This window comes from Oncorhynchus masou, chromosome 29, assembly GCF_036934945.1.
Source record: "Oncorhynchus masou masou isolate Uvic2021 chromosome 29, UVic_Omas_1.1, whole genome shotgun sequence".
Classification (NCBI taxonomy): Eukaryota; Metazoa; Chordata; class Actinopteri; order Salmoniformes; family Salmonidae; genus Oncorhynchus; species Oncorhynchus masou.
Window position 1 is genome coordinate 72,114,827 of NC_088240.1, and position 26,392 is coordinate 72,141,218.

At 42.0% G+C, this 26,392-nt stretch overlaps 1 protein-coding gene and 2 pseudogenes across 1 annotated transcript; 2 read left to right on the forward strand and 1 right to left on the reverse strand.

The window, feature by feature from the left end:
* The first annotated feature begins 2,172 nt into the window (after nt 1–2,172).
* Nucleotides 2,173–3,126, forward strand: LOC135521302 (telethonin-like; annotated as a pseudogene).
* Nucleotides 3,127–6,937: 3,811 nt separating this feature from the next.
* Nucleotides 6,938–24,735, forward strand: LOC135520438 (aldehyde dehydrogenase, mitochondrial-like). The gene is made up of 13 exons (XM_064946003.1): nt 6,938–7,136; nt 7,820–7,924; nt 8,474–8,614; nt 15,222–15,301; nt 16,293–16,404; nt 20,304–20,432; nt 20,506–20,619; nt 20,741–20,843; nt 21,664–21,848; nt 23,085–23,249; nt 23,882–24,039; nt 24,190–24,304; nt 24,488–24,735. The coding sequence occupies exons 1-13, from the start codon at nt 7,020–7,022 to the stop codon at nt 24,518–24,520; spliced, it is 1,557 nt and encodes a 518-aa protein (XP_064802075.1). The 5' UTR covers nt 6,938–7,019; the 3' UTR covers nt 24,521–24,735.
* LOC135519721 (taste receptor type 1 member 1-like) lies at nt 24,610–25,930 on the reverse strand (annotated as a pseudogene).
* Between the last annotated feature and the right edge of the window lie 462 nt (nt 25,931–26,392).

Consider the following 26,392-nt stretch of genomic DNA (forward strand, 5'->3'; position numbering starts at 1 on the left):
AAGTCCATTTAAATGACAGGTTGTAATGCAACAAAATAGGAAAAATGCCAAGGGGAATGAATACTTTTGCAAGGCACTGTATGCAGAGAATGTCAGTTCAGGGAGACATTTTCAATCTTCCATCACTGCATCAATCATTGCTCACATGCCTACCCGCTGAACTCATGGCATAAAACTGTTTCATCATAGTGTCCTTTTTCAGTGGGGCAGAAAGGGAATAGCGCAGGGGCTGGCTGGGACATAGCTTCAGAAAGTGGCTGGGGCTGGGGAATAGCTGCCGAGGTTGACAGCCAGGGTGTCTGTTTCTGAGGCTGTGTTGATCTGGCAATGACTCTGAAACCTGACCATGCACCTTACAGAATGACCCCAAATAATTTCCCCAGCGGGCACTTGATGTTCCTCAATCAGAGGCCGTTATACTGTCTCATAGACCCATCAGCCATTATTTATCAATGTATACTGAACAAACGTATATACGCAACATGTAAAGTGTTGGTCCCATGTTTCATGAGATTAAATAAAAAATATGCACAAAAAGTTTATTTTTCTCAAAGTCTATGCACAAATTTGTTTACATCCTTGCATTTCTCCTTTGCCAAGATAATCCATCCACCTGATAGGTATGGCATGTCAAGAAGCTGATTAAACAGCATGATCATTACACATGTGCACCTTATGCTGGGGACAATAAAAGGCCACAAACAAATGTGCAGTTTTGTCACACAACACAATGCCACAGATGTCTGAAGTTTTGAGGGAGCGTGCAATTGGCATGCTGACTGCAATAATATCTACCAAAGCTGTTTCCAGAAAATGTAATGTTAATTTCTCTACCATAAGCCACCTCCGATGTCGGTTTAGAGAATTTGGCAGTACGTCCAACCGGCCTCACAACCACAGACCACGTGTAACCACACCAACCCAGGACCTCCACATCCGGTTTGCACCCCTGCCCAGTCATGTGAAATCCATAGATTAGGGCCTAATTTATTTATTTAAATTGACTGATTTCCCTATGTGAGCTGTAACTGTATATATTTGGTCAGTGTAGTTTGGTGTTTGTATTCCTCCCTAAAACTATAATCAGAAGAAAATGATCACATCTAAATAGTCAGTTTTTAGTTTCGATGATTAATCTACCATGTTGTTATTAAAATGGTGTTAAGCAAAGATCACATTTAACAGAAAGGAACTATATACACAACAACTTGCTTGTGAGACCCACAGTTGGTCTATGACAAATGTGGCATAACATATTGTTTGTCCAAAGTGATGATTGGTGATCAGTAAAGGCACACATAAACTTGTACAATTCTCTGTTTTCTTTAGAAAATGATCTAGATAGCATGTATGGCATCGCTAAAAAGGCCTTGATGTTGAAAATATCTTAAATATATTATTTACTACTCAAATCTGGTTAATCTGTTCAGTGACAAAATCAGTATTGTTAAAGGACAATGTAAAGAGAGGTCCATCTATTGCAAAACTTCCAGATAGCATGCTAGCATTTCCAGGATCTATAACTCTACATCGTCACATGGAATTATTGTACAGATATAACTACAGGGCAACCCTTACTGAGGAATACCTGGGTAATCTGTCCACTAATACATGCACTGATGATGAAAACTTTGACGCATGATACAAGAACAATGGACTCTGAACATTACTCTAAATCTCCACCTAGGTCTATTTTATTTATACAACTATACAATTATTGGGGGGGGGGGGGGTGATGATGAATGAATGTTAAATACATTCAGAAGATAATCAAATAGTTCCCTGTACTTTGGCTCTGACATTTGGGTGAAATATTAAATACAATGTATACTATGTGCTCAACTCTGGTACCAGAGGTCATATTAACTTGAGAAATATCCTGAAGCATTTAGCCTATGAGGTATCTGAGACGTCTGAGGCGCATGACTGACCTTTAACCTCTTTGTGTGGTTAATACAATTCTAATACAACTCAATGAAATTAAATTGGTGTTAGTCACTCTTTCAACTGGTTACCTTCCTCACAGGACAGCTGTGAACCAACCTGAAACACCAACCAACCTGAGCCAACCACGGTGACAGCATTGGCAATGGTATGATGTAGTAGGGTAAAAATAGAACCTTAACATTATAAGAGGCTCTGGAGAACCACAGTACAACACACAACCTCACACACAGACCAACTGTCCTTCATCTCCAGCCAAAAGCAAGTCCCAGAGAAGCCTATAGATTAGCACATCGAACAGGGAGTTAGTCAACTCTCTCACCTCTCTCTCCACTATGCTCTACACACACAAGATTAACAGTCTAAACAGTGGGGATGTGTATCTGGTAAATGCCCACTGCGATGTAAAGGAGAAGGACCAGGAGAAGAAGGAGTCCTACCAGGCCACTTGGCTGGACTTGGTGATGGAAACGAGACCAGAACAACAGTATGTACATTAGCATGATCGATAGTTTCATCAAATTTAGCTTTTAATCACTGTTCCAGCCAAGTGCTGCTGTTCATGTTCAATGTGTGCCACAAATTCATTATCATCATTCACTAAATTAACACATTTTCACAAAGATTATATTGGTCTTACTAATCATGTGTCTAAGAACAGTAGGACACTTTCAAACGGCTCTTTAAAAAACACTATTGCTTGACTCCAGGACCACATTGTTTGAAAACGACTCCTCGAGAAAGGAAACCTAGAAGCAGAAACAGGTGGTTCTTTTCTTGGTCCAAAGAAACCCCAGTCAGAGGATCAAGATGGGCACAAGGGGTGGGATGCTGAAGGAGTACCAGCTGCCGTACAAGAACGCCCTCCTTGTGCCCATCTTCACCCCCAGCAAAGCCGCCTCACCCAAAGACCTGTACATATCTCCCTCTCCATCAGAGCGCAAGTCTATCATGGAGTTTGAGACGATTGCCAAAGGAGTATGTTCAGATAAATAGGAGATTTTCGAAATCACTAAGGACTTGCCTAAAGTCTCCCAACCTATCCGTGTTAACTTCACGGCATCTAGTCTTATATCCCCAACACATGACTTTTCACACTCCTTCAGGGGTTGAAAAGGAAGAATGAATGCAGGACGTTGGAGGTCAAATCAGAGGAAATTATATCAGCAATGTGTACAAAGAGACTTTTAACATAATTCTGGCTGTGAAAGTTATGTTGAGGGAGGTGTTAACATGTGGAAAGGATAAAGTGAATTGCCAACATTTTCTTGATCAGTATCAAAGATATCATGGTCAGTATATTCAACTTTTTAATGGCAAACCTCATGCAGGACCTGTAGGAAGGTATTGTCATGGACATTAGCTGGTGCTGCGATACAAAGAAACAGAAGCTAATGTCTCCATCTAGTGGTGAAGCATCAAGATGGAAATGAAAATGCCTTTCCTATACCGACATGTAACATTTTGACTGGTGTACTGTAATGTGATCTGTAATGTAACAAATACATCAAATAATAAAAATGAATCCAAACAAAGGATTTATTTATGGGATCTCATCCCCTACCCATTCAGTATGTATTTTCACAGGTGTGTTTATTTAATTTAATTCACAGACAGACTTGCCTATAGTTGACATCAGTAACAAAATTCTAAAGGTTCTGTGTAATAGAGCCCCACGGTGGAGGTGTTATAATACCCATAAAACATAGTGGTCAAACAGGGAAATGGTTCCAATCGTTTTTCCACCATTTTTCCCATAGGGAAATATGGGTTGTGCTTCATGTAAGCTTACCCTGGCAAGACATTTTGAAAACCATGTAAATATCTCTTGGACAAGTTGACTTTTATCAATTTATTCACCATTATTTACTCTCAGTTTCGAAAATACTAATTATCATCAAAGTAGACATCATGCAAGTCTGCAAATCCCTGCAAGCTCCTCCAGGTCATATCTAGCTGACACCTTTTCTAACAGGTATTGTGCCAATGTAAAACTTGCCCAAGACAGTTGACAGAATTGTCAATTTAAAGAAACGTAGCCAATTTATTAATTACTACATTTAGCTAACATTAGATAGTTCATCCAGAGAATATTACCTTTGCCTCAAATCTTCAGGCTCATCCAAATTATCATGGTATTTGTAGTTCTTTATGGTAGCCACATTAGCAGATAATTAGCATTCATTTTTTTTTGGGGGGGGGGGGGTAAATACAGGCAAATATATTGATAAAAGTCACCTTTACACAGTTGTTAAAATGTCACGTATGCCTACACAAAACACAGCCCTTATTTGAAGTGTTTCTAAATCCCCTACGGGGAAAATGAATGGTGGAAAAAGTATTGGAACCATTTCCCTTTTTGACCACTAGATTTTATGGGTATTATGATTCATACTGTGGTACTCTATACTAATTCATTTCTGTGGTAATGTTGTATTTGATAATACAGTTAAACATCTATGCCACAAGGTGGCATCATGAACATACAGTTACTACAGAAAAACAGCTTGGTGTCACACAGTATACACTGGGTGTACAAAACAGTAGGAACACCTGCTCTTTCCATGACAGACTGACCAGGTGAATCGAGGTGACAGCTATGATCCGTTATTGATGTCAGTTGATAAATCAACTTCAATCCGTTTAGATGAAAGTGAGGAAACAGGTTAAATAAGAATTTTTAAGCCTTAAGACAATTGAGACATGGATTGTGTATGTATAATTCAGAGGGTGAAAGGGCAAGATAAAATATTTCAGTGCCTTTAAACTGGGTATGGTAGTACACTGCTGGGTTTTTCACGCTCAACAGTTTCCTGTGTGTATCAATCAAGAATGGTCCACCACCCAAAGGACATCCAGCCAGCTTGACACAACTGTGGGAAACATTGAAGTCAACATGGGCCAGCATCCCCGTAGAACGCTTTCAACACCTTATAGAGTCCATGCCTTGACAAATTGAGGCTGTTTTGAGGGCAAAAGGGGGTGTAACTCAATATTAGAAAGGTGTTCCTAATGTTTGTACACTCAGTGTAGTTGCCCCACTCTGCAGAGCACTGCTGTCAAAATCCAGTCAAATCAATCAAATCTAATTATACATGTCACAAGAGGAATAAAATACAAAATAATGAAGCTATATACAGGCAGTACCAGAAATATAACACTGTGCATGGGTATGAGGTATTTGCATATATGTACATAAAGGCAGGGGTAGAGTGACTAGGCATCATATTAGCAGAAGCTGAAATGTCTCTTGAGGTCCCGTCCATGGTCCTCCTAGTTCAAGTTCAGTCACAGTTCCACACCTCTGTCCCACCTTCCCACATAGGAACCTTGGGCACCCTGGGCTACTGCTTCAGCCTAGAACCAGCACCCTTGTCTGGGGTGGGGTGAAACAACTTGTGCCTGGCTGTAGATACAGCAGATAGAGGATTACTATGCCTCAAGGATTACCTTACCCACCCGAATGTAGTACTAAGGTTAATTAAATATTGGCAGGGGGCGCTGTTTTGAAGCTACTACGGAGCCATTTTAATGCTATAAAATAAATGTATTAATGCCATTTATTTTTGACAAGTATATTCTATTACAGACACCATAATGCATACTTTTAAAATATTTGTGAACTGTGAACTGAACCTGAAAATTCTAAATCAACACCTAAAAAAATATTCCTGAAAGCATTTAAACATGTATTTTTATTTTTTTACAAATGTTGCTGTCCCCACTACAACAAAGAAATACTTAAAGACATGTAATTTTGTCCTTTGAACATTTTTTAAAATATGGTATAATTCCATTCCTATGGAGAACGGCTCCTTCTGGGGAGTACCAATATGGCAGCCAGTAGCTTCAAAGCCTCTCACTGGCCACAACATAGCATTAGCAATTCAGGGTTTATACACATGCCTCTGAAATATGGCTGAACAGTTCTCTAGTCATGGTTCACATGGTTCATATTCACTAATCGATGGGTTGGTTGTTTAGCAACAAAACTGACATGTGCCCAACTATGGGACAAAAAAGATGGGGTTGGCTTAGAATTTTCACAGCATGTAAACACATTTTGGTCTCCAATTGTTATTGAAAACAAATAGGCATACATTTGCACAATGAGCACTATTTGTCTCTCAAAACATACACTACCGTTCAAAAGTTTGGGGTCACTTAGAAATGTTAATGGAATATCTACATAGGCGTACATAGGCCCATTTTCAGCAACCATCACTCCTGTGTTCCAATGGCACGTTGTGTTAGCTAATTCAAGTTTATAATCTTAAAAGGCTAATTGATCGTTAGAAAACCCTTCTGCAATTATGTTAGCACAGATGAAAACTGTTGTCCTGATTATAGAAGCAATAAAAATTGCCTTCTTTAGACACGTTGAGTATCTAGAGCATGTTATAGGAATGTTCTAGGGATGATCTCTTGATAAGTGTGTAAAATGGACCATTTTCATGTCCTGCTAAGCATTCAAAATTTAACGAGTACTTTTGGGTGTCAGCTAAAGTAAAAGTACATTATTTTCTTTAGGAATGTATTGAAGTAAATATAAAATTGTCAAAAATATGAACAGTAAAGTACAGCCCCCCCAACCCCCCAAAAATATATAATTATACTTAAGTAGCACTTTAAAGTATTTTTACTTAGGTACTTTACACCACTGGAAATGAGGGTGTGCATAACCTGTCTGCTTGTTTTTGGTCATGATTTCTTGTGTTGCTTTGTAAATGTTTCCTTTACCTTGGTTGAATAGTTTATTCTCAATTATTTGGGGTGTTGGATAGGCTGTTGCAAAGATGATGTGAAGTATTGTAACAAAATGTGTTTTTGAGGTCTCATTTGCTATTTTTTACGTTATTTATGTAATGTTTTCCATCAATGTTTTCCTCTTTATGAAATTGAACGGTATTGATGCAGGCGTTATAGCCTACATTTCACTTTGTAAACGTAATCTAAGGAAGGCTCTACTGCGCATGCTCTTGGGGGCGGGTGACAGATGACGATCGACTTCACTGTACAATACTTTGTGAAAGCCTGCTCTCCTGGTTGACACACGTTTGTGTTGAAGAAGCACGATGCTCCGAATTGTGTTATCCCGAACTTTGCCTCGAATCTCTGGCATTTCGAATTGTCAGTATTCTGCAGCCGCCATCCCGGTACCAAGCGCACAGCCCGAAGTCCATTACAACAAGGTAAGCGATAAGCATTCACAACATGTAAATTACATGTTGAGTAGCTATTATCATTGTTGCACACGACTGAAATGATCGGTTTAGTGTATTTCTGCCATGTGCAATTCATTGCAAGGCAACTAAGCTTACGTGAGAATTGCAATATCTTTTGGACTAGATGCATTTTTGATTTTTGCTTGACTAGCTAGCCTACTTGTTTATAACTCTTGTTGACATTAAAACGCTTGACCTGATTGAACCTTGTGATTACGCACTTATCCGATACATTAGGTCAACTGAATTACATATACACTAGATAATTGTTGGGTATGATGGTGTTATGCAAAACTGTAATGTGGCAGACAGCCAGAAACCTTCCTGTGTTGCATTAATAAAACGTTTGCTAGAGTTGAAAGACCAGCTTGTACATAGACAGCCACAACACATAATGTACATGCATGTGTTTCTGTAAAATTGTTTTGGGGGAATTTATAAAGAGACTTCTATACCACTGCAATATTATGTCAGAGACAGTATCTTACAATACTGCACAAATAAAAACTGAAGGGAAGTAATGGGATGTAAGTGGACAATAGTGTTTATACTGGCTCCCAATTTATTTTCGGTCTGTTGGATGATAGAGTTGTGATAACATCTGTAATATAAACATAGAGCCTAATCAAATCTCCTCTGTCTCATTACAGCTGTTCATCAATAACCAGTGGCAGGATGCCGTCAGCAAGAGGTCCTTCCCCACCATCAACCCAGCCACAGGAGAGGTCATCTGTCAGGTGGCTGAGGCAGACAAGGTCAGTGGCTGGAACTGCCTTGAAACCTGGCCCTGTTCTGTCTAATTACAAGACTTACATCCTTGGTTCCTTGGAGTAATCACTGATCCAATATAATTGGATTGGTGAAAGCAGGGGTTCCATGATGGCATTTTCAAAGCATTTGAACAGGCCCCTCACTGTTTCTGTATTCAACAACACTACATCCTTGGCACGCTAAGACAACAAAGTTGCCTGAAGCAGAAACATGACAATTAGGAGGACGAGAGGGTGAAATAACCAGGGGAAAAGTGAACCTAAACAACAGGCGTAATTAGAGCACAATCTTGTAGGGGCCAGGTGTGCGACCATCTTTTTTGTGTTATTACACTGTCATAATTGAATTCCTTGAGGAGTTATTTTTTTAAATGATCCCTGATGATCGAAGGGTTGAAACATTGTTGTAAATTAATATCACCTACGAGCATGAGCAGCAGTGTGAGGCGTTGTCATTTCTATTTTCCATTTTTTAAATTATATGATCTAATATTTATTTTCATTTCCCTCTGGCTTCCTTCTCCGTCTTTCCAGGCAGATGTGGACAAGGCTGTGAAGGCTGCCAGGGAGGCCTTCCGTTTTGGGTCACCATGGCGACGCATGGACGCGTCGGACCGCGGGCTGCTCCTGAGCCGGCTGGCAGACGCAATCGAGAGGGACACAGCCTACCTAGCGGTCAGTGACGCCGTCCCATTACTGCTGGTCAATGGAAATGATTAACATGAAGTGGTGTTATGAGCGGCTAATTAGATGCACAATATTCCTGGTCTGGCACTCATGCCAAAGAAAGCAGTTGTTTGGGTTGTATTAGAGTTTACTTGTGTGGCACAGTGCTTTGTCTGATGACAAATGTCACCTTCCAGTGGTGGAAACGTTTTACCCGGAAATATTATCTTCAAAAAATGTATGTTCATGTAGATTTGGCTTGTAAACAGCAGCACCATATTTTGCAGAGTCACTGTGTTAGTTCTGTATTCCACAGGTTGCTGACCTAAGCAGCACCCGCACTGAAGCCACATGGTAGAGATAGAGACGCAGGGTCATGGCTAGGTCACATGATCAACACTGAGAATCTGCAGTGGAAGTGGTGTAAAATAATTCCTTAGTGCTGCTCTTCCAAGACATACACAAAGCATATTTGTTGATGTTATGTTACAGGTTTTGCTTGTTTGGTGAAAGTAATAGGGGAAAGGCTATAGTGGTGAAAGGGTTTCTCTGGGCTTGTTTTGATAAAAGAATGAACGGCCTCAGTACAGGACGCTGCCCTACTTTGCCTGGTAAATGAGGCCCTGCTAAAATCAGATTTCCTTCTTGGAGAGAGAAACAAGGTGCTTAGTTTGTGTGTGTGTGTGTGTGTGTGTGGGGGGGGGTATTATAAGAGAGTAGGGTTGTTAGTACAGTATTTAGGTTGGACTTGATTAACGACTGTCAGATTGGCTTATCAGGGGTGCAAGGTCCATCAGGTCTGGAAATAGCACTGATTCTGTCCACTGAACTTGCTCCACCTACATGTTAAATATGGATATGGTGTGTATGTGAGAGGGTGTCTGTCCAGAGCCAACACCAGTGACTCGTTAGTACTTGTAGGACTGGCTAATCTGTTCAAGTATGTACAGTCCAATGTGCTCAACATGAACTGTATGTGCCTGTAAATGTTGTATATAGATACATTTTGCAGTGTGTGTTATGTTGACCACATGTACTCTTGTGTTCCCATTTGCCAAGCCAAATAAATGGTGCGTGGACAACGATAATCTTTGATTCACTCTTGACGATGAGCCAATTAATTCCCTGGGGTTTGTCTTGCTTGTGCAACGGTCTCTGTTTTTCAAAATATTGGATTCTAATGTGACCGAACTAAAGTGAGGGTTACTGGTGTTTAACTGGACTCTGAACTGATTAACACCCTGTAGCAGCAAATAGTCTCTGTAATTTGATATGACAATGTTATAGTATAACATCTTTTTGGCCCATTAGCAGCATGTTACAGAGCCTACCTCTAAATACATACTGTATGCGTCTGTGTACAACACTGATTATCCATTAGCTTTTTCTAGGAAGGTATAGCAATCTGCCATTTTTCTTAAATTCAACATTTTTTATGGGGTAAGATCAGTTTTAACATTGCAGATGGCTTCCAGCAATGTAATTGTCTGCATGGTTTCCAATCCCCCATATAAACCAACATGTGTATATATATACACACACACAGGGCTTTCAGAAAGTATTCAGACCCATTTACTTTTTCACATTTTGTTACGTTACAGACTTATTCTAAAAATGGATTTTAAAAACTGATCACCTCAATCTACACACAGTACTCCATTATGAAAAAGCAAAAACAGATTTTTTTGAAATGTTTGCAAATATATTAACAATAAAAAAATGAAATATTACATTTGCATAAGTATTTAGACCCTTTACTCAGTACTTTGTTGAAGCACCTTTGGCAGCGATTACAGCCTCAAGTCTTTTTGTGTATGACGCTACAAGCTTGGCACACCTGTATTTGGGGAGTTTCTCCCATTCTTCCCTGCAATCATCTCAAGCTCTGTCAGGTTGGATGGGGTGCGTCACAGCACAGTTATCTGTTAGATTGGGTTCAAGTTCGGGCTCTGGCTTGGCCACTCAAGGAAATTCAGAGACTTGTGCCAAAGCCACTCCTGTGTTGTCTTGGCTGTGTGCTTAGGGTCGTTGTCCTGTTGGAAGGTGAACCTTCGCCCCAGTCTGAGGTCCTGAGCACTCTGGAGCAGGTTTTCATCAAGGATATCTCTGTACTTTGCTCCGTTCATCTTTTCCTCGATCCTGATTAGTCTCCCAGTCCCCGCCGCTGAAAAACATCCCCACAGCATGATGCTACCACCACTGCTACCACCACCATACTTCACCGTAGGGATGGTGTCAGGTTTCCTCCAGATGTGATGCTTGGCATTCAGGCCAAAGAGTTCCATCTTGGTTTCATCAGACCAGATAATGTTATTTCTAATGGTCTGAGAGTCCTTTAGGTACCTTTTGGAGAACTCCAAGCGAGCTGTCATATGCCGACAGACAAGTTCCTTATTTTTCCCCACTTGCCTCTTCCATTTTTGCAGTAATGCTGCAATTAGTTGGTTGTAATTTTATGTAGACATTTCTATATATTTTTGTTTGCTGCATGTGTGACAACTCCACCAGTCCTATTTATGATATAATTTACAAAGATTATTCCTATTTTTTTCATATATATTCAATATATTTATATATTATCAATTAGTATATTTGAGTTTAACCATAATATTTTTTTCTGTATTTCCTGGTGGATTCAACTGAAATTGCAACCAAGTTTCTATGGCTTGTTTTTAAAAAAGTGATATTTTGGAGATTATTACATTTTCGAATAACCAAAAGTGAGAGGTTGTAATCTGAATAAAGGGGAAAGGGGCATTCTTGAACATGTGGTGAGACATTCTTACTAATCTGCTAGAGAAGTTTAACTCTTGTATGAATGTAGTCTTTAGTGAGAGGTCTAATGCTTTGATATTTAATCATTTCTGCCCTTCGAATTCATATTCATTATATAAATAGGCCCTTCTAAATTTGTCTGGCTTGCCGTTCCAAATAAAATGGAATATTTTTTGCTCATGTAATTTAAAAAACAAGTCACTAGGTGTAGGTAAGCCCATAAGCATATACAGTGCCTTGCGAAAGTATTCGGCCCCCTTGAACTTTGCGACCTTTTGCCACATTTCAGGCTTCAAACATAAAGATATAAAACTGTATTTTTTTTGTGAAGAATCAACAACAAGTGGGACACAATCATGAAGTGGAACGACATTTATTGGATATTTCAAACTTTTCTAACAAAATTATTCAGCCCCCTTAAGTTAATAGTTTGTAGTGCCACCTTTTGCTGCAATTACGGCTGTAAGTCGCTTGGGGTATGTCTCTATCAGTTTTGCACATCGAGAGACTGAAATTTTTTCCCATTCCTCCTTGCAAAACAGCTCGAGCTCAGTGAGGTTGGATGGAGAGCATTTGTGAACAGCAGTTTTCAGTTCTTTCCACAGATTCTCGATTGGATTCAGGTCTGGACTTTGACTTGGCCATTCTAACACCTGGATATGTTTATTTTTGAACGATTCCAATGTAGATTTTGCTTTATGTTTTGGATCATTGTCTTGTTGGAAGACAAATCTCCGTCCCAGTCTCAGGTCTTTTGCAGACTCCATCAGGTTTTCTTCCAGAATAGTCCTGTATTTGGCTCCATCCATCTTCCCATCAATTTTAACCATCTTCCCTGTCCCTGCTGAAGAAAAGCAGGCCCAAACCATGATGCTGCCACCACCATGTTTGACAGTGAGGGTGGTGTGGTCAGGGTGATGAGCTGTGTTGCTTTTACGCCAAACATAACGTTTTGCATTGTTGCCAAAAAGTTCAATTTTGGTTTCATCTAACCAGAGCACCTTCTTCCACATGTTTGGTGTGTCTCCCAGGTGGCTTGTGGCAAACTTTAAACAACACTTTTTATGGATATCTTTAAGAAATGGCTTTCTTCTTGCCACTCTTCCATAAAGGCCAGATTTGTGCAATATACGACTGATTGTTGTCCTATGGACAGAGTCTCCCACCTCAGCTGTAGATCTCTGCAGTTCATCCAGAGTGATCATGGGCCTCTTGGCTGCATCTCTGATCAGTCTTCTCCTTGTATGAGCTGAAAGTTTAGAGGGACGGCCAGGTCTTGGTAGATTTGCAGTGGTCTGATACTCCTTCCATTTCAATATTATCGCTTGCACAGTGCTCCTTGGGATGTTTAAAGCTTGGGAAATCTTTTTGTATCCAAATCCGGCTTTAAACTTCTTCACAACAGTATCTCGGACCTGCCTGGTGTGTTCCTTGTTCTTCATGATGCTCTCTGCGCTTTTAACGGACCTCTGAGACTATCACAGTGCAGGTGCATTTATACGGAGACTTGATTACACACAGGTGGATTGTATTTATCATCATTAGTCATTAAGGTCAACATTGGATCATTCAGAGATCCTCACTGAACTTCTGGAGAGAGTTTGCTGCACTGAAAGTAAAGAGGCTGAATAATTTTGCATGCCCAATTTTTCAGTTTTTGATTTGTTAAAAAGTTTGGAATATCCAATAAATGTCGTTCCACGTCATGATTGTGTCCCACTTGTTGTTGATTCTTCACAAAAAAATACAGTTTTATATCTTTATGTTTGAAGCCTGAAATGTGGCAAAAGGTGGCAAAGTTCAAGGGGGCCGAATACTTTCGCAAGGCACTGTACAGTTGAAGTCAGTTTACACACACACTTTGGTTGGAGTCATTAAAACTCGTTAAAACTCGTTTTTTCAACCATTCCACAAATTTATTCTTAACAAACTATAGTTTTGGCAAGTTGGTTAGGACATCTACTTTGTGCATGACACAAGTCATTTTTCCAACAATTGTTTACAGACAGATTATTTCACTTATAATTCACTGTATCACAATTCCAGTGGGTCAGAAGTTTATATAGACTGTGCCTTTAAACAGCTTGGAAAATTCCAGAAAATTATGTCATGGCTATAGAAGCTTCTGATAGGCTAATTGACATCATTTGAGTCAATTGGAGGTGTACCAGTCGATGTATTTCAAGGCCTACCTTCAAACTCAGTGCCTCGTTGTTTGACATCATGGGAAAATCAAAAGAAATCAGCTAAGACCTTGTAAAAAAAATGGTCGACCTCCACAAGTCTGGTTCATCCTTGGGAGCAATTTCCAAACACCTGAAGGTACCACGTTCATCTGTACAAACAATAGTACGCAAGTATAAATACCATGGGACCATGCAGCCGTCATACCGCTCAGGAAGGAGACGTGTTCTGTCTCCAAGAGATGAACGTACTTTGGTACAAAAGTGCAAATCAATCCCAGAACAACAGCAAATGACCCTGTGAAGATGCTGGAGGAAACAGCTACAAAAGTATCTATATCCACAGTAAAACAAGGCCTATATCGACATAACCTGAAAGACTGCTCAGCAAGGAAGAAGCCACTGCTCCAAAACCGCCATAAAAAAGCCAGACTACGGCTTGCAACTGCACATGGAGATATGTCCTCTGGTCTGATGAAACAAAAATAGAACTGTTTGGCCATAATGACCATCATTATGTTTGGAGGAAAAAGGGGGAGGCTTGCAAGCCGAAGAACACCATCCCAACCGTGAAGTACGGGGGTGGCAGCATCATGTTGTGGGTGTGCTTTGCTGCGGGAGGGACTGGTGCACTTCACAAAATAGATGGCATCATGAGGCAGGGAAATTATGTGGATATATTGAAGCATCTCAAGACATCAGTCAGGAAGTTAAAGCTTTGTCGCAAATGGATCTCGCAAATGGACAATGACCCCAAGCATACTTCCAAAGTTGTGGCAAAATGGCAACAAAGTCAAGGTATTGGAGTGGCCATCACAAAGCTCTGACCTCCAGCCTATAGAAACTTTGTGGGCAGAACGAAAAAAGCGTGTGCAAGCAAGGAGGCTTACAAACCTGACTCAGTTACACCAGCTCTGTCAGGAGGAATGGGCCAAAATTCACCCAACTTATTGTGGGAAGCTTGTGGAAGGCTACCCAAAACGTTTGACCCAAGTTAAACAATTTAAAGGCAATGCTGCCAAATACTAATTGAGTGTATGTAAACTTCTGACCCACTGGGAATGTGACAAAGAAATTTCACATTCTAAAAATAAAGTGGTAACCCAAACTGAGCAAAGACGGAATTTGTACTTGGATTAAATGTCAGGAATTGTGAAATACTGAGTTTAAATGTATTTGGCTAAGGTGTATGTAAACTTCCCACTTCAACTGACAGGTATTTTCCTCTCCATGGTAGCAAGATCTTATCTATTTTTGCAAACTTTCTGTTAAAATGTATTGTAGTGAGATCATTTTTGTCTTTTGGGATATGAATACCGAGTATGTCCACATCACCATCAGACTATTTTATTGGTAAACTACACGGTAATGTAAAAGTTGTATTTTTTTAGTGATCCAATACGTAATATAGTAATTACACTTATCATCATTTGGTTTTAATTCAGAGAGGTTAGCAAAAGTATCTAGATCCTCTGAGGCTGTGGAGGGATTCTAATGGTGGTTTTAAAAGAAAACATGAATCATCAGCGTACAATGACTCCTTTTGTTTGACAATGTTTCGTAATACAGAATACAGCCTTGCTACTATCTGTCCTCAATCAAACTTCATTAATTAGGCCATGGCGGAACTCTGACACTTTGACCTTATTTTGCCATAGGAACTGGAGACCCTGGATAATGGGAAGCCCTATGCCGTGTCCTACAGCGTGGACGTGCCCATGGTGGTCAAGTGCCTCAGGTCAGTCACAGTAATATACATTGCAGTGTGTATGTGTGAGAGCAGTGAAATGAACGCATGCATTAAGTCCTTGGGGGATCAGGATTTCAGCTCGACTGCCGACAGCCTTTGGAATGCCCTCCCGGATCACCTGAAGGCACCACAGACTCTGGGATCCTTTAAAACGGGCATAAAACCTTTCTCTTTAGGAAGTATTTTGGTTGATAGCTGTGCTTCTTGGTGACCCTTGTAGTGTCAGCTGTGTTCTTTGTGTCAGTTGCATTCTAACGTTCTATTTTTTTTATGCACTTTGATATTATTCTGTATAATGAAAAGCTTTACAAATGTAATACATTATTATAATGTAATACATTATTATTATTATAACTTTCTGCAAACCAAAATGTATGAGTTGTCATAAATCATAAGTGCCAGATGTGGCATTATGCTATATGGTTGAATGTTTGTAGGGCAGGTAGAGACAGAATGGTGGGAGAGAGAGGGCTGAAAAGAGGGTGAGACTGACTGTGAATTAGTTCTTAGAAGAATGTGACTGAAGAATGTGACTGCAGACTGCCAAACCTCCCTTATTTGTATTTGATTGGCTGGCACCCAGCACCATGACCTAGACTGCTTACTGTATACTCACTGTGGATCCGATTACTATCTCAATCTACTGCAAGTCTGCTTGTTTACCTTTTAATAGATTGGAAATAGACTCATTTACAGTTTCCTCCTTTGAAAAAATAAATAACTGAATTTCCCTCTACTCTTGATATCTGAAACTATAGTTTCTGCAGTTCTATTTCATAATAAACATTTATACATGGTAACCCTACTGAGTCTAGTGTCCTGGTATTTACTGAGTATGGAATGTAGTGAGTACGTAAAGCAGTTGAGAAATATTGACACCCCCCATATCCCTTTTGATGTATTTGAAAGGTGTAATATTTTGGAGGATTCTTGAGTCCAAGTGTTTACTGTCTGTCTGTGTGTGCATGTGTTTGCACAGGTACTATGCAGGCTGGGCAGATAAGTGGGAGGGGAAAACCATTCCCATTGATGGAGACTTCTTCTGCTACACCCGCCATGAGCCCATCGGTGTGTGTGGCCAGATCATCCCGGTGAGTGAGTGAAGGAGCTGTTCAGTGGTTAGCGATGGACCTTGATGAATCTTAAGCTGTTCAGGGGTTAGGAATGGGCCTCCATGATGAATTTTAAACCGTTCAGGGGTTAGGAATGGGCCTCCATGATGAATCTTAAGATGTTCAGGGATTAGGAATGGGCCTCTATGATGAATCTTAAGCCGTTCGGGGGTTAGGAATGGACCTCCTTGATGAATCTTAAGCTGTTCAGGAGTTAGGAATGGGCCTCTATGATGAATTTTAAACCGTTCAGGGATTAGGAATGGGCCTCTATGATGAATCCTAAGCCGTCCAGGGGTTAGGAATGGACCTCCTTGATGAATCTTAAGCCGTTCAGGGGTTAGGAATGGACCTCCTTGATGAATCTTAAGCTGTTCAGGAGTTAGGAATGGGCCTCTATGATGAATTTTAAACCGTTCAGGGATTAGGAATGGGCCTCTATGATGAATCCTAAGCCGTTCAGGGGTTAGGAATGGACCTCCTTGATGAATCTTAAGCCGTTCAGGGGTTAGGAATGGACCTCCTTGATGAATCTTAAGCTGTTCAGGGGTTAGGAATGGACCTCCTTGATGAATCTTAAGCTGTTCAGGAGTTAGGAATGGGCCTCTATGATGAATTTTAAACCGTTCAGGGATTAGGAATGGGCCTCTATGATGAATCCTAAGCCGTTCAGGGGTTAGGAATGGACCTCCTTGATGAATCTTAAGCCGTTCAGGGGTTAGGAATGGACCTCCTTGATGAATCTTAAGCTGTTCAGGGGTTAGGAATGGGCCTCTATGATGAATCTTAAGCTGTTCAGGGGTTAGGAATGGACCTCCTTGATGAATCTTAAGCCGTTCAGGGGTTAGGAATGGACCTCCTTGATGAATCTTAAGCCGTTCAGGGGTTAGGAATAGACCTCCTTGATGAATCTTAAGCCGTTCAGGGATTAGGAATGGACCTCCTTGATGAATCTTAAACCGTTCAGGGGTTAGGAATGGACCTCCTTGATGAATCTTAAGCCGTTCAGGGGTTAGGAATGGACCTCCTTGATGAATCTTAAGCCGTTCAGGGGTTAGGAATGGACCTCCTTGATGAATCTTAAGCCGTTCAGGGATTAGGAATGGACCTCCTTGATGAATCTTAAACCGTTCAGGGGTTAGGAATGGACCTCCTTGATGAATCTTAAGCCGTTCAGGGGTTAGGAATGGGCCTCTATGATGAATCTTAAGCTGTTCAGGGGTTAGGAATGGACCTCCTTGATGAATCTTAAGCCGTTCAGGGGTTAGGAATGGGCCTCTATGATGAATCTTAAGCCGTTAAGGGGTTAGGAATGGACCTCCTTGATGAATCTTAAGCCGTTCAGGGGTTAGGAATGGGCCTCTATGATGAATTTTAAACAGTTCAGGGGTTAGGAATGGACCTCCTTGATGAATCTTAAACCGTTCAGGGATTAGGAATGGACCTCTATGATGAATCTTAAACCATTCAGGGGTTAGGAATGGACCTCCTTGATGAATCTTAAGCCGTTCAGGGGTTAGGAATGGACCTCCTTGATGAATCTTAAGCCGTTCAGGGGTTAGGAATGGGCCTCTATGATGAATTTTAAACCGTTCAGGGGTTAGGAATGGGCCTCTATGATGAATCTTAAGCTGTTCAGGGGTTAGGAATGGACCTCTATGATGAATCTTAAGCCGTTCAGGGGTTAGGAATGGACCTCTATGATGAATTTTAAACCGTTCAGGGGTTAGGAATGGGCCTCTATGATGAATTTTAAACCGTTCAGGGGTTAGGAATGGGCCTCTATGATGAATTTTAAACCGTTCAGGGGTTAGGAATGGGCCTCTATGATGAATTTTAAACCGTTCAGGGGTTAGGAATGGGCCTCTATGATGAATCTTAAGCCGTTCAGGGGTTAGGAATGGGCCTCTATGATGAATCTTAAGCCGTTCAGGGGTTAGGAATGGGCCTCTATGATGAATCTTAAGCCGTTCAGGGGTTAGGAATGGACCTCTATGATGAATCTTAAGCCGTTCAGGGGTTAGGAATGGGCCTCTATGATGAATCTTAAGCCGTTCAGGGGTTAGGAATGGGCCTCTATGATGAATCTTAAGCCGTTCAGGGGTTAGGAATGGACCTCTATGATGAATCTTAAGCCGTTCAGGGGTTAGGAATGGACCTCTATGATGAATCTTAAGCCGTTCAGGGGTTAGGAATGGGCCTCTATGATGAATCTTAAGCCGTTCAGGGGTTAGGAATGGACCTCCTTGATGAATCTTAAGCCGTTCAGGGGTTAGGAATGGACCTCCTTGATGAATCTTAAGCCGTTCAGGTGTTAGGAATGGGCCTCTATGATGAATTTTAAACCGTTCAGGGGTTAGGAATGGGCCTCTATGATGAATCTTAAGCCGTTCAGGGGTTAGGAATGGACCTCCTTGATGAATCTTAAGCCGTTCAAGGGTTAGGAATGGGCCTCTATGATGAATCTTAAGCCGTTCAGGGGTTAGGAATAGACCTCCTTGATGAATCTTAAGCTGTTCAGGGGTTAGGAATGGACCTCCTTGATGAATCTTAAGCTGTTCAGGGGTTAGGAATGGACCTCCTTGATGAATCTTAAACCGTTCAGGGGTTAGGAATGGGCCTCTATGATGAATTTTAAACCGTTCAGGGGTTAGGAATAGACCTCCTTGATGAATCTTAAGCCGTTCAGGGGTTAGGAATGGACCTCTATGATGAATCTTAAGCCGTTCTGGGGTTTGGAAGAACAAGTTCTTATTTACAACTGCGACCTGGCCAAGATAAAACAAAGCAGTGCGACACAAACAACACAGAGTTACACATGGGATCAACAAACGTACAGTCAATAACACAATAGAAAAATCTATATACAGTGTGTGCAAATGTAGTAAGATTAGGAAGGTAAGGCAATAAATAGGCCATAGTGGCGAAATAATTACAATTTAGCATTAACACTGGAGTGATAGATGAGCAGAAGATGAATGTGCAAGTAGAGATACTGGAGTGCAAAGGAGCAAATACATAAATAACAATATGGGGATGAATGTAGTTGGGTGGGCTATTTACAGATGGGCTATGTACTGGTGCAATTCTCGGTAAGCTGCTCTGACAGCTGATGCTTGAAGTTAGTGAGGGAGATATAAGACTCCAGCTTCAGTGATTTTTGCAGTTCGTTCCAGTCATTGGCAGCAGAGAACTGGAAGGATAGGGGGCCAAAGGAGGAGTTGGCTTTGGGGATGGCCAGTGAAATATACCTGCTAGAGCGGTGCTACGGGTGGGTGCTGCTATGGTGACCAGTGAGCTGAGATAAGGCGAGGCTTTACCTAGCAAAGACTTATAGATGACCTAGAACCAGTGGGTTTCGCGACGAATATGAAGCGTGGGCCAGCCAACGAGAGCATACAGGTCTCAGTGGTGGGTAGTATATGGGGCTTTGGTGACAAAACAGATGGCACTGTGATCGACTACATCCAATTTGCTGAGTAGAGTGTTAGAGGCTATTTTGTAAATGACCAGCGTTGCCATTTTGTGGCCCCATTCCTCTTGCCTGTGAGAGCAGGTTTGTTTGCTCTGTCTGTCATGGTGAAATAGACTGGGAGTGGAGAGGAATTAAGAGCAGGCAGAGCAGTTTCAGTGAGCTGGCTTCAGTCCCACCAGTCTCATGGTGAAAGAGACTGGGAGGAGGGAGAGGGCTAATATAAGGTGACACCCTGCCTCCAAAACCTGGTAGGGCTGCAAGGCTGTGTTGTGTAAATATAGTGGCAGCCTGTACTTTAATGTGTTGAGTGCATGCATGGATTTATGTCTGTGTACTTTGCACACGTTTGACATGGTCTGTCTTCACTCTACCGTTCACTCTCTTCCTCTCTATCTTCCCTCAGTGGAACTTCCCTCTGCTGATGCAGGCATGGAAGCTGGGGCCAGCTCTGGCTACAGGCAACACTGTGGTGATGAAGGTGGCTGAGCAGACCCCCCTCACTGCCCTGTATGTGGCCAGTCTCATCAAGGAGGTTGGTACACTAATAGACACATAACACACCCTCCTTACCACACTTCTTAAGCCCCCCCCCCCCCCTCTCTCAGGTTGGTTTCCCTCCAGGTGTGGTGAACATCCTGCCTGGTATGGGTCCATCTGCTGGTTCTGCCATCGCCTCCCACATGGATGTGGATAAGGTGGCTTTCACAGGATCTACTGAGGTAAGACAGACCACCCATACCTCAGGCATCTCAAAGAACTGAGTCACTGCTTTCAAAGGGCCAATGTGTTTTGGTGTATGAGAATGAACCCTGTACTGTCTAAGCAGCTCCATGTGTCCAGGTAGGTCACCTGATCCAGCAGGCATCTGGCTCCAGCAACCTGAAGAAGGTCACTCTGGAGCTGGGAGGAAAGAGCCCCAACATAATCATGTCTGATGCCAACAGTGAGTATGGCTCAAGGCGACTTTACTTTTGGGATGGGTATCCAGTTAGAAATATGTCTAAAATGGGAACACTTCATTTGGATAGTCTGCTACAGATTATTTAGCAATATCTTAAGCAAAGCGTGGTGTCCGTTTTTATTTATGAAGTATCAGTTGCAGCAGGCATCTGCTACTTTTACAACGGACATGTACCAGAGGAGGCTGATGGGATGAGCTATAGGAGGACGGGCTCATTGTAATGACTGGAATGGAATCAATGGAACGGTGTCAGAAATGGTTTCCATATGTTTGACGTGTTTGATACCGTTCTGTTTATTTCATTCCAGCATTACAATGAGCCCGTCCTCCTATAGTACCTCCCACCAGCCTCCTCTGAAATCTACTAAGGCGTGTGCATGTTTGCCTGTGTGTCTTTATTTGTTTGATTGCGAATGCTGTGTCTGACTTGGCCGATATGTTTCGACTTGAGGTTCAGCAGTAAATACACCTTCCGCTTCAAGTCAAAACCTTGCTCAGCTATAATGTTTGCACTGCAGTGACAAATGCAGGATATGGCCAGAAAACGTACCTCAATCCAGGGATGGAAGATGTCACTGTACTCCTAATTATCCCATTATCCGACATGGAAAATCGAAATACTGCCTTTTTCATCAGCATGCTAGGCTAGCTAATGCTAAAGCAGCCCATTGGATTCCACAACTCTTCTGGCAGCTACACACCCCAAGGCCAGGTGTCAATTTCATGGAGTCCAATGCTGCAAAACGTCAAGTGGAAAAAAATATTGGCTATGTATGACTGTGTTCTCTCTCTCTTTCTGCAGTGGCGGAGGCGGTGGAACAGTCCCACTTTGCCCTGTTCTTTAACCAGGGCCAGTGCTGCTGTGCCGGCTCCCGTACATACGTGCAGGACACCATCTATGATGAGTTTATGGAGCGCAGTGTGGAGCGGGCCAAGAGCAGGGTGGTGGGAGACCCCTTCAACATGAAGACTGAGCAGGGACCGCAGGTTAGAAATACTGCATGGTGCACGAACACACACCAAGACGAGTGGAGTAGGAGTTGAAGACACGCCCAGACGAGTAGAGTAGGAGTTGAAGACGCACACCCAGACGAGTAGAGTAGAAGTTGAAGACGCACACCCAGACGAGTAGAGTAGAAGTTGAAGACGCACACCCAGACGAGTAGAGTAGGAGTTGAAGACGCACACCCAGACGAGTAGAGTAGGAGTTGAAGACGCACACCCAGACGAGTAGAGTAGAAGTTGAAGACGCACACCCAGACGAGTAGAGTAGGAGTTGAAGACGCACACCCAGACGAGTAGAGTAGGAGTTGAAGACACATCCAGACGAGTAGAGTAGGAGTTGAAGACGCACACCTAGACGAGTAGAGTAGGAGTTGAAGACGCACCCAGACAAGTAGAGTAGGAGTTGAAGACGCACCCAGACGAGTAGAGTAGGAGTTGAAAAGGCACCCAGACGAGTAGAGTAGGAGTTGAAGACGCACACCCAGACGGGTAGAGTAGGAGTTGAAGACGCACACCCAGACGGGTAGAGTAGGAGTTGAAGACGCACACCCAGACGGGTAGAGTAGGAGTTGAAGACGCACCCAAACGAGTAGAGTAGGAGTTGAAGATGCACCCAGACGAGTAGAGTAGGAGTTGAAGACGCACACCCAGACGAGTAGAGTAGATGTTGAAGACGCACACCCAGACGAGTAGAGTAGGAGTTGAAGACGCACACCCAGACGAGTAGAGTAGGAGTTGAAGACGCACACCCAGACGAGTAGAGTAGGAGTTGAAGACGCACACCCAGACGAGTAGAGTAGGAGTTGAAGACGCACACCCAGACGAGTAGAGTAGGAGTTGAAGACGCACACCCAGACGAGTAGAGTAGGAGTTGAAGACGCACACCCAGACGAGTAGAGTAGGAGTTGAAGACGCACACCCAGACGAGTAGAGTAGGAGTTAAAGACGCACCCAGACGAGTAGAGTAGGAGTTGAAGACGCACACCCAAACATAAGACACTGGATAAAAATAGAAGAGCTGCACACTATATTGTACTGAAATAACTGTGGTAACAGCATTTCCAAATGCAGAGCCTTTATCAGAAAACAACTACAAGAACGCACTTGCATTGCATACATATACACAAGCACATGTAGTCTGGTTTGGTTTATAGCTCTCTCCCTAACACATTAATAAGGCACCCACTTACGAGCTCTGTAAAACGGTTCCCTATCTAGGTGGATGAGGAACAGTTCAAGAAGATTCTGGGCTACATCAGCAGTGGGAAGCGTGAGGGGGCCAAGCTGATGTGCGGGGGAGGGGTGGCTGCAGACCGTGGCTACTTCATCCAACCAACCATCTTTGGAGATGTCCAGGACGGCATGACCATCGCCCGTGAGGAGGTAAAGCAATGCATTGTCATTATTAACAACTCACTCTTCATGAAACTGGCTGTCAAGTTTCACCATTTTGGCTCCTGGGGCTGCCTTGACAGAATCCCCCTACTGGCTATACCCATGAAAATGAAAAGCCTGTGTATTCTGGTTGTCTAAAGTATATTTGTGTGGCTATTCTGAAGCTAGAATCCTTAGTTGCTACATTAATTTTTCAACTTGTAAATTAATGATATATACCAATTGATTCTTAAAGAATAGAATGTATAAATGGCTCATGAGCTTAGTTCATATCCTGTTATACCCCATCAGAACTTACAATATAAGCTTGTTTTACCTCAGTGTTTGTAAATAACAAATGTAAACAAACAATGTATAGCCTCAAAACATTGTTAAACCTATACATTGGATATCACGGATGGTCAGTCCTTGCCGTCTATGTACAGTCTATGAATTTGAGTGGTTACATTTTTTCATCCCTTAGCTTTTTAGCAAAACTGTGGCGAGAAGAACACTTTTGTTTCAATGAAGTATTCTAGATCTAAGGAAAGTAGCCAGACAAGATCATACATGTGTAACATGTTCTCTTCAGAGAATCTCTTTAGGTTAGATCCTTTAAATTCATTTCTCCCCTATAACAGATCTTTGGGCCGGTGATGCAGATCCTGAAGTTTAAGACTCTGGAGGAGGTGGTTGAGAGAGCCAACGACACAAAGTATGGCCTGGCAGCTGCTGTCTTCACCAAAGACATCGACAAGGCCCACTACATCTCTAGCGGACTTCGCGCCGGCACTGTCTGGTACGCTGATTTCTAGCTTACTTTATTTTACAATATGTCCGTCAAATTGTCCATTTCTTTCCATAGTATTAAGGTCCAGAGGTTGGCTGAAGTTGACCCATTTATAATCAGCTAATTGTGTATGTGGTTTGTCCATTTCTTTCTCCTAAGGATTAACTGCTATGATGTGTTTGGAGCACAAGCCCCCTTTGGGGGCTACAAATATTCTGGTAACGGTCGTGAGCTGGGAGAGTATGGCCTGGACAACTACACTGAAGTGAAAACGGTAAGGACCCCATAACCACCACAATACTGTAGGATAAAATGTTCAGGCCCCATACGTAAACATATGAACGCTGTTGCCACGTTACATACGTAATAAACAGCAACATCTTACAAGCAGCTGTATGTATGTTCACAAAATGTGTTAATGTCAAAGCTTCAAAACATATTTTATTCTTTACCTCAGGTAACAATCAAGGTCCCTCAGAAAAACTCGTAAAGACGTCAGAACTCTGCCTCCAATCAAGGAAACTGACCATAGGAAGGCTCTATGGAACTAAATCAGCCTTTATTTGGTTTATCACAGAGTTACTCAGTTGGACTTTAATATGGTGAATCCCTGCTACAATGCAGAGTACTTTTGTACTCTTGTAGAGTGAAAGGGTGAACTTTGAAAGGATTTTGGATAATAAATGCACTTGATACACGCTATTACTTGCTTTGAACCTACTGTCATCTGATTGGACAAACATTAATTGCAAAAGTGTTTTATTAATAGGCAAACAATTAAAATGCTTTTTAGGAGGAAAACCGTATGGGATTACAAAACATAGATATAGACTGAAAAGAAACAAAACACAGTAGTGGCAGTTTTAGTGCCACACAACACAAGTCATATGTCTCAACATCGGTACATTATCTAGGTTGAAGTGTGTTACTCTGGATTGCAGTTTGAAAATAGGCTGCTGTATTATGCTCAGGTGTAACGATGATGATATAGCATTTAGGGAAGAAGTAACCAAACATTTAGGTAAGAGTATACCATACAGACTGCACACCACAGAGAAAGGATTGACGGAGAGTGTGTGCTTTCCTTTGGTAGACAGGTGCACCGTCAGAGAGATGACCCAAGAGATGAAGAAGATAAGCAAGCTGAAAGTGATAGATTTACCCTCATAGTTTTTGGGCAGGTCAGTTCCCATGTAGGCAAAACTAAAGCATGCAATACCCAGCAAAACGGCAAACAGTACTATCGCATAAAAGATGAGGATGACTCCATATGTGCAATCCAAAATTACCTCGCTATACAATGTTATCTGATTGGGCCTGGGTCCTTCAATGGCTATCCACAAAATGCACAGAAACAGCATTATGACAGTGGTTGTGATAATAGTGATCCACTGACCACCATGCTTGACCCAGAAATCACACGCTTTGGGCAGTTTGGTGGCCATTTTGAAGATACAGACAATCTGGAAGGAGCGAACAGCGAGACAGGACAGGCAGGCCACATAGAACACTATAAACACAGAATTGCGTAAGGTGCAGATGGATGGCCTCTGTGGGTTTGCCGATGTAGAGGAAGACACTGATGGAGGACATGGACAAGTAACACAACATGAAGAAGCAGAGCCTCCCTCCGGCTGACTTTACCACAGGGGTGTCATTCTTACAAAGGAACAGAACCAAGATGGTAATTGAGATGAGGATGATGGAATTGGCCTGGAACATCTGAAAAATGGCCCAACAGAGCATCAGAATGCAGATACTCTATAGAGCACTTAGTGCATGAGGTACTGCCATTCCTGGCCCACTCGTCCTTTTGGCATGCTATGCAGCTGTAGGTATCGGCTGTTGGGAGAGGAAGGGAAGAGGACGTCTGGGTGACAGATTCTAATATGTGTACAGATAACAATGTTTGTCATGTGATTCATAGGTAATAAATGGTGCCAGGTGTTCTTTCTGACGGATTGACCTGTCAAGGGAAAAACTCCAGGCAAAAACAAAGTCATGTTGCTCAGTACCTGTGTGGTTGATGTACTTTCCATCAGAGCAGATCTCACACTCAAAACAGCAGGTGTGGAAGCCAGTTTGAACTCTTCTGGAGCCAGATTTACACTCACTAAAACACTGCAGAACTGGAGCCTGCAAGAAGTAGGAACAGCTAAAAATATCACTGTTGAAAAGACCAGCATCAGTTATCACTAATTTGAATACCACACAGTGTTTTGATGGTGTGTAATGTATATTTGCATGCTTTTGAAGAATTTAGTACTAACCTTTGTGCCCTCAAACCAATGTATGAGAGTTTCATTAATGTGGAAGCTTGGTGTGGGGTTGGTAAGGTATGAGCCAATGTCCACATTAGAAC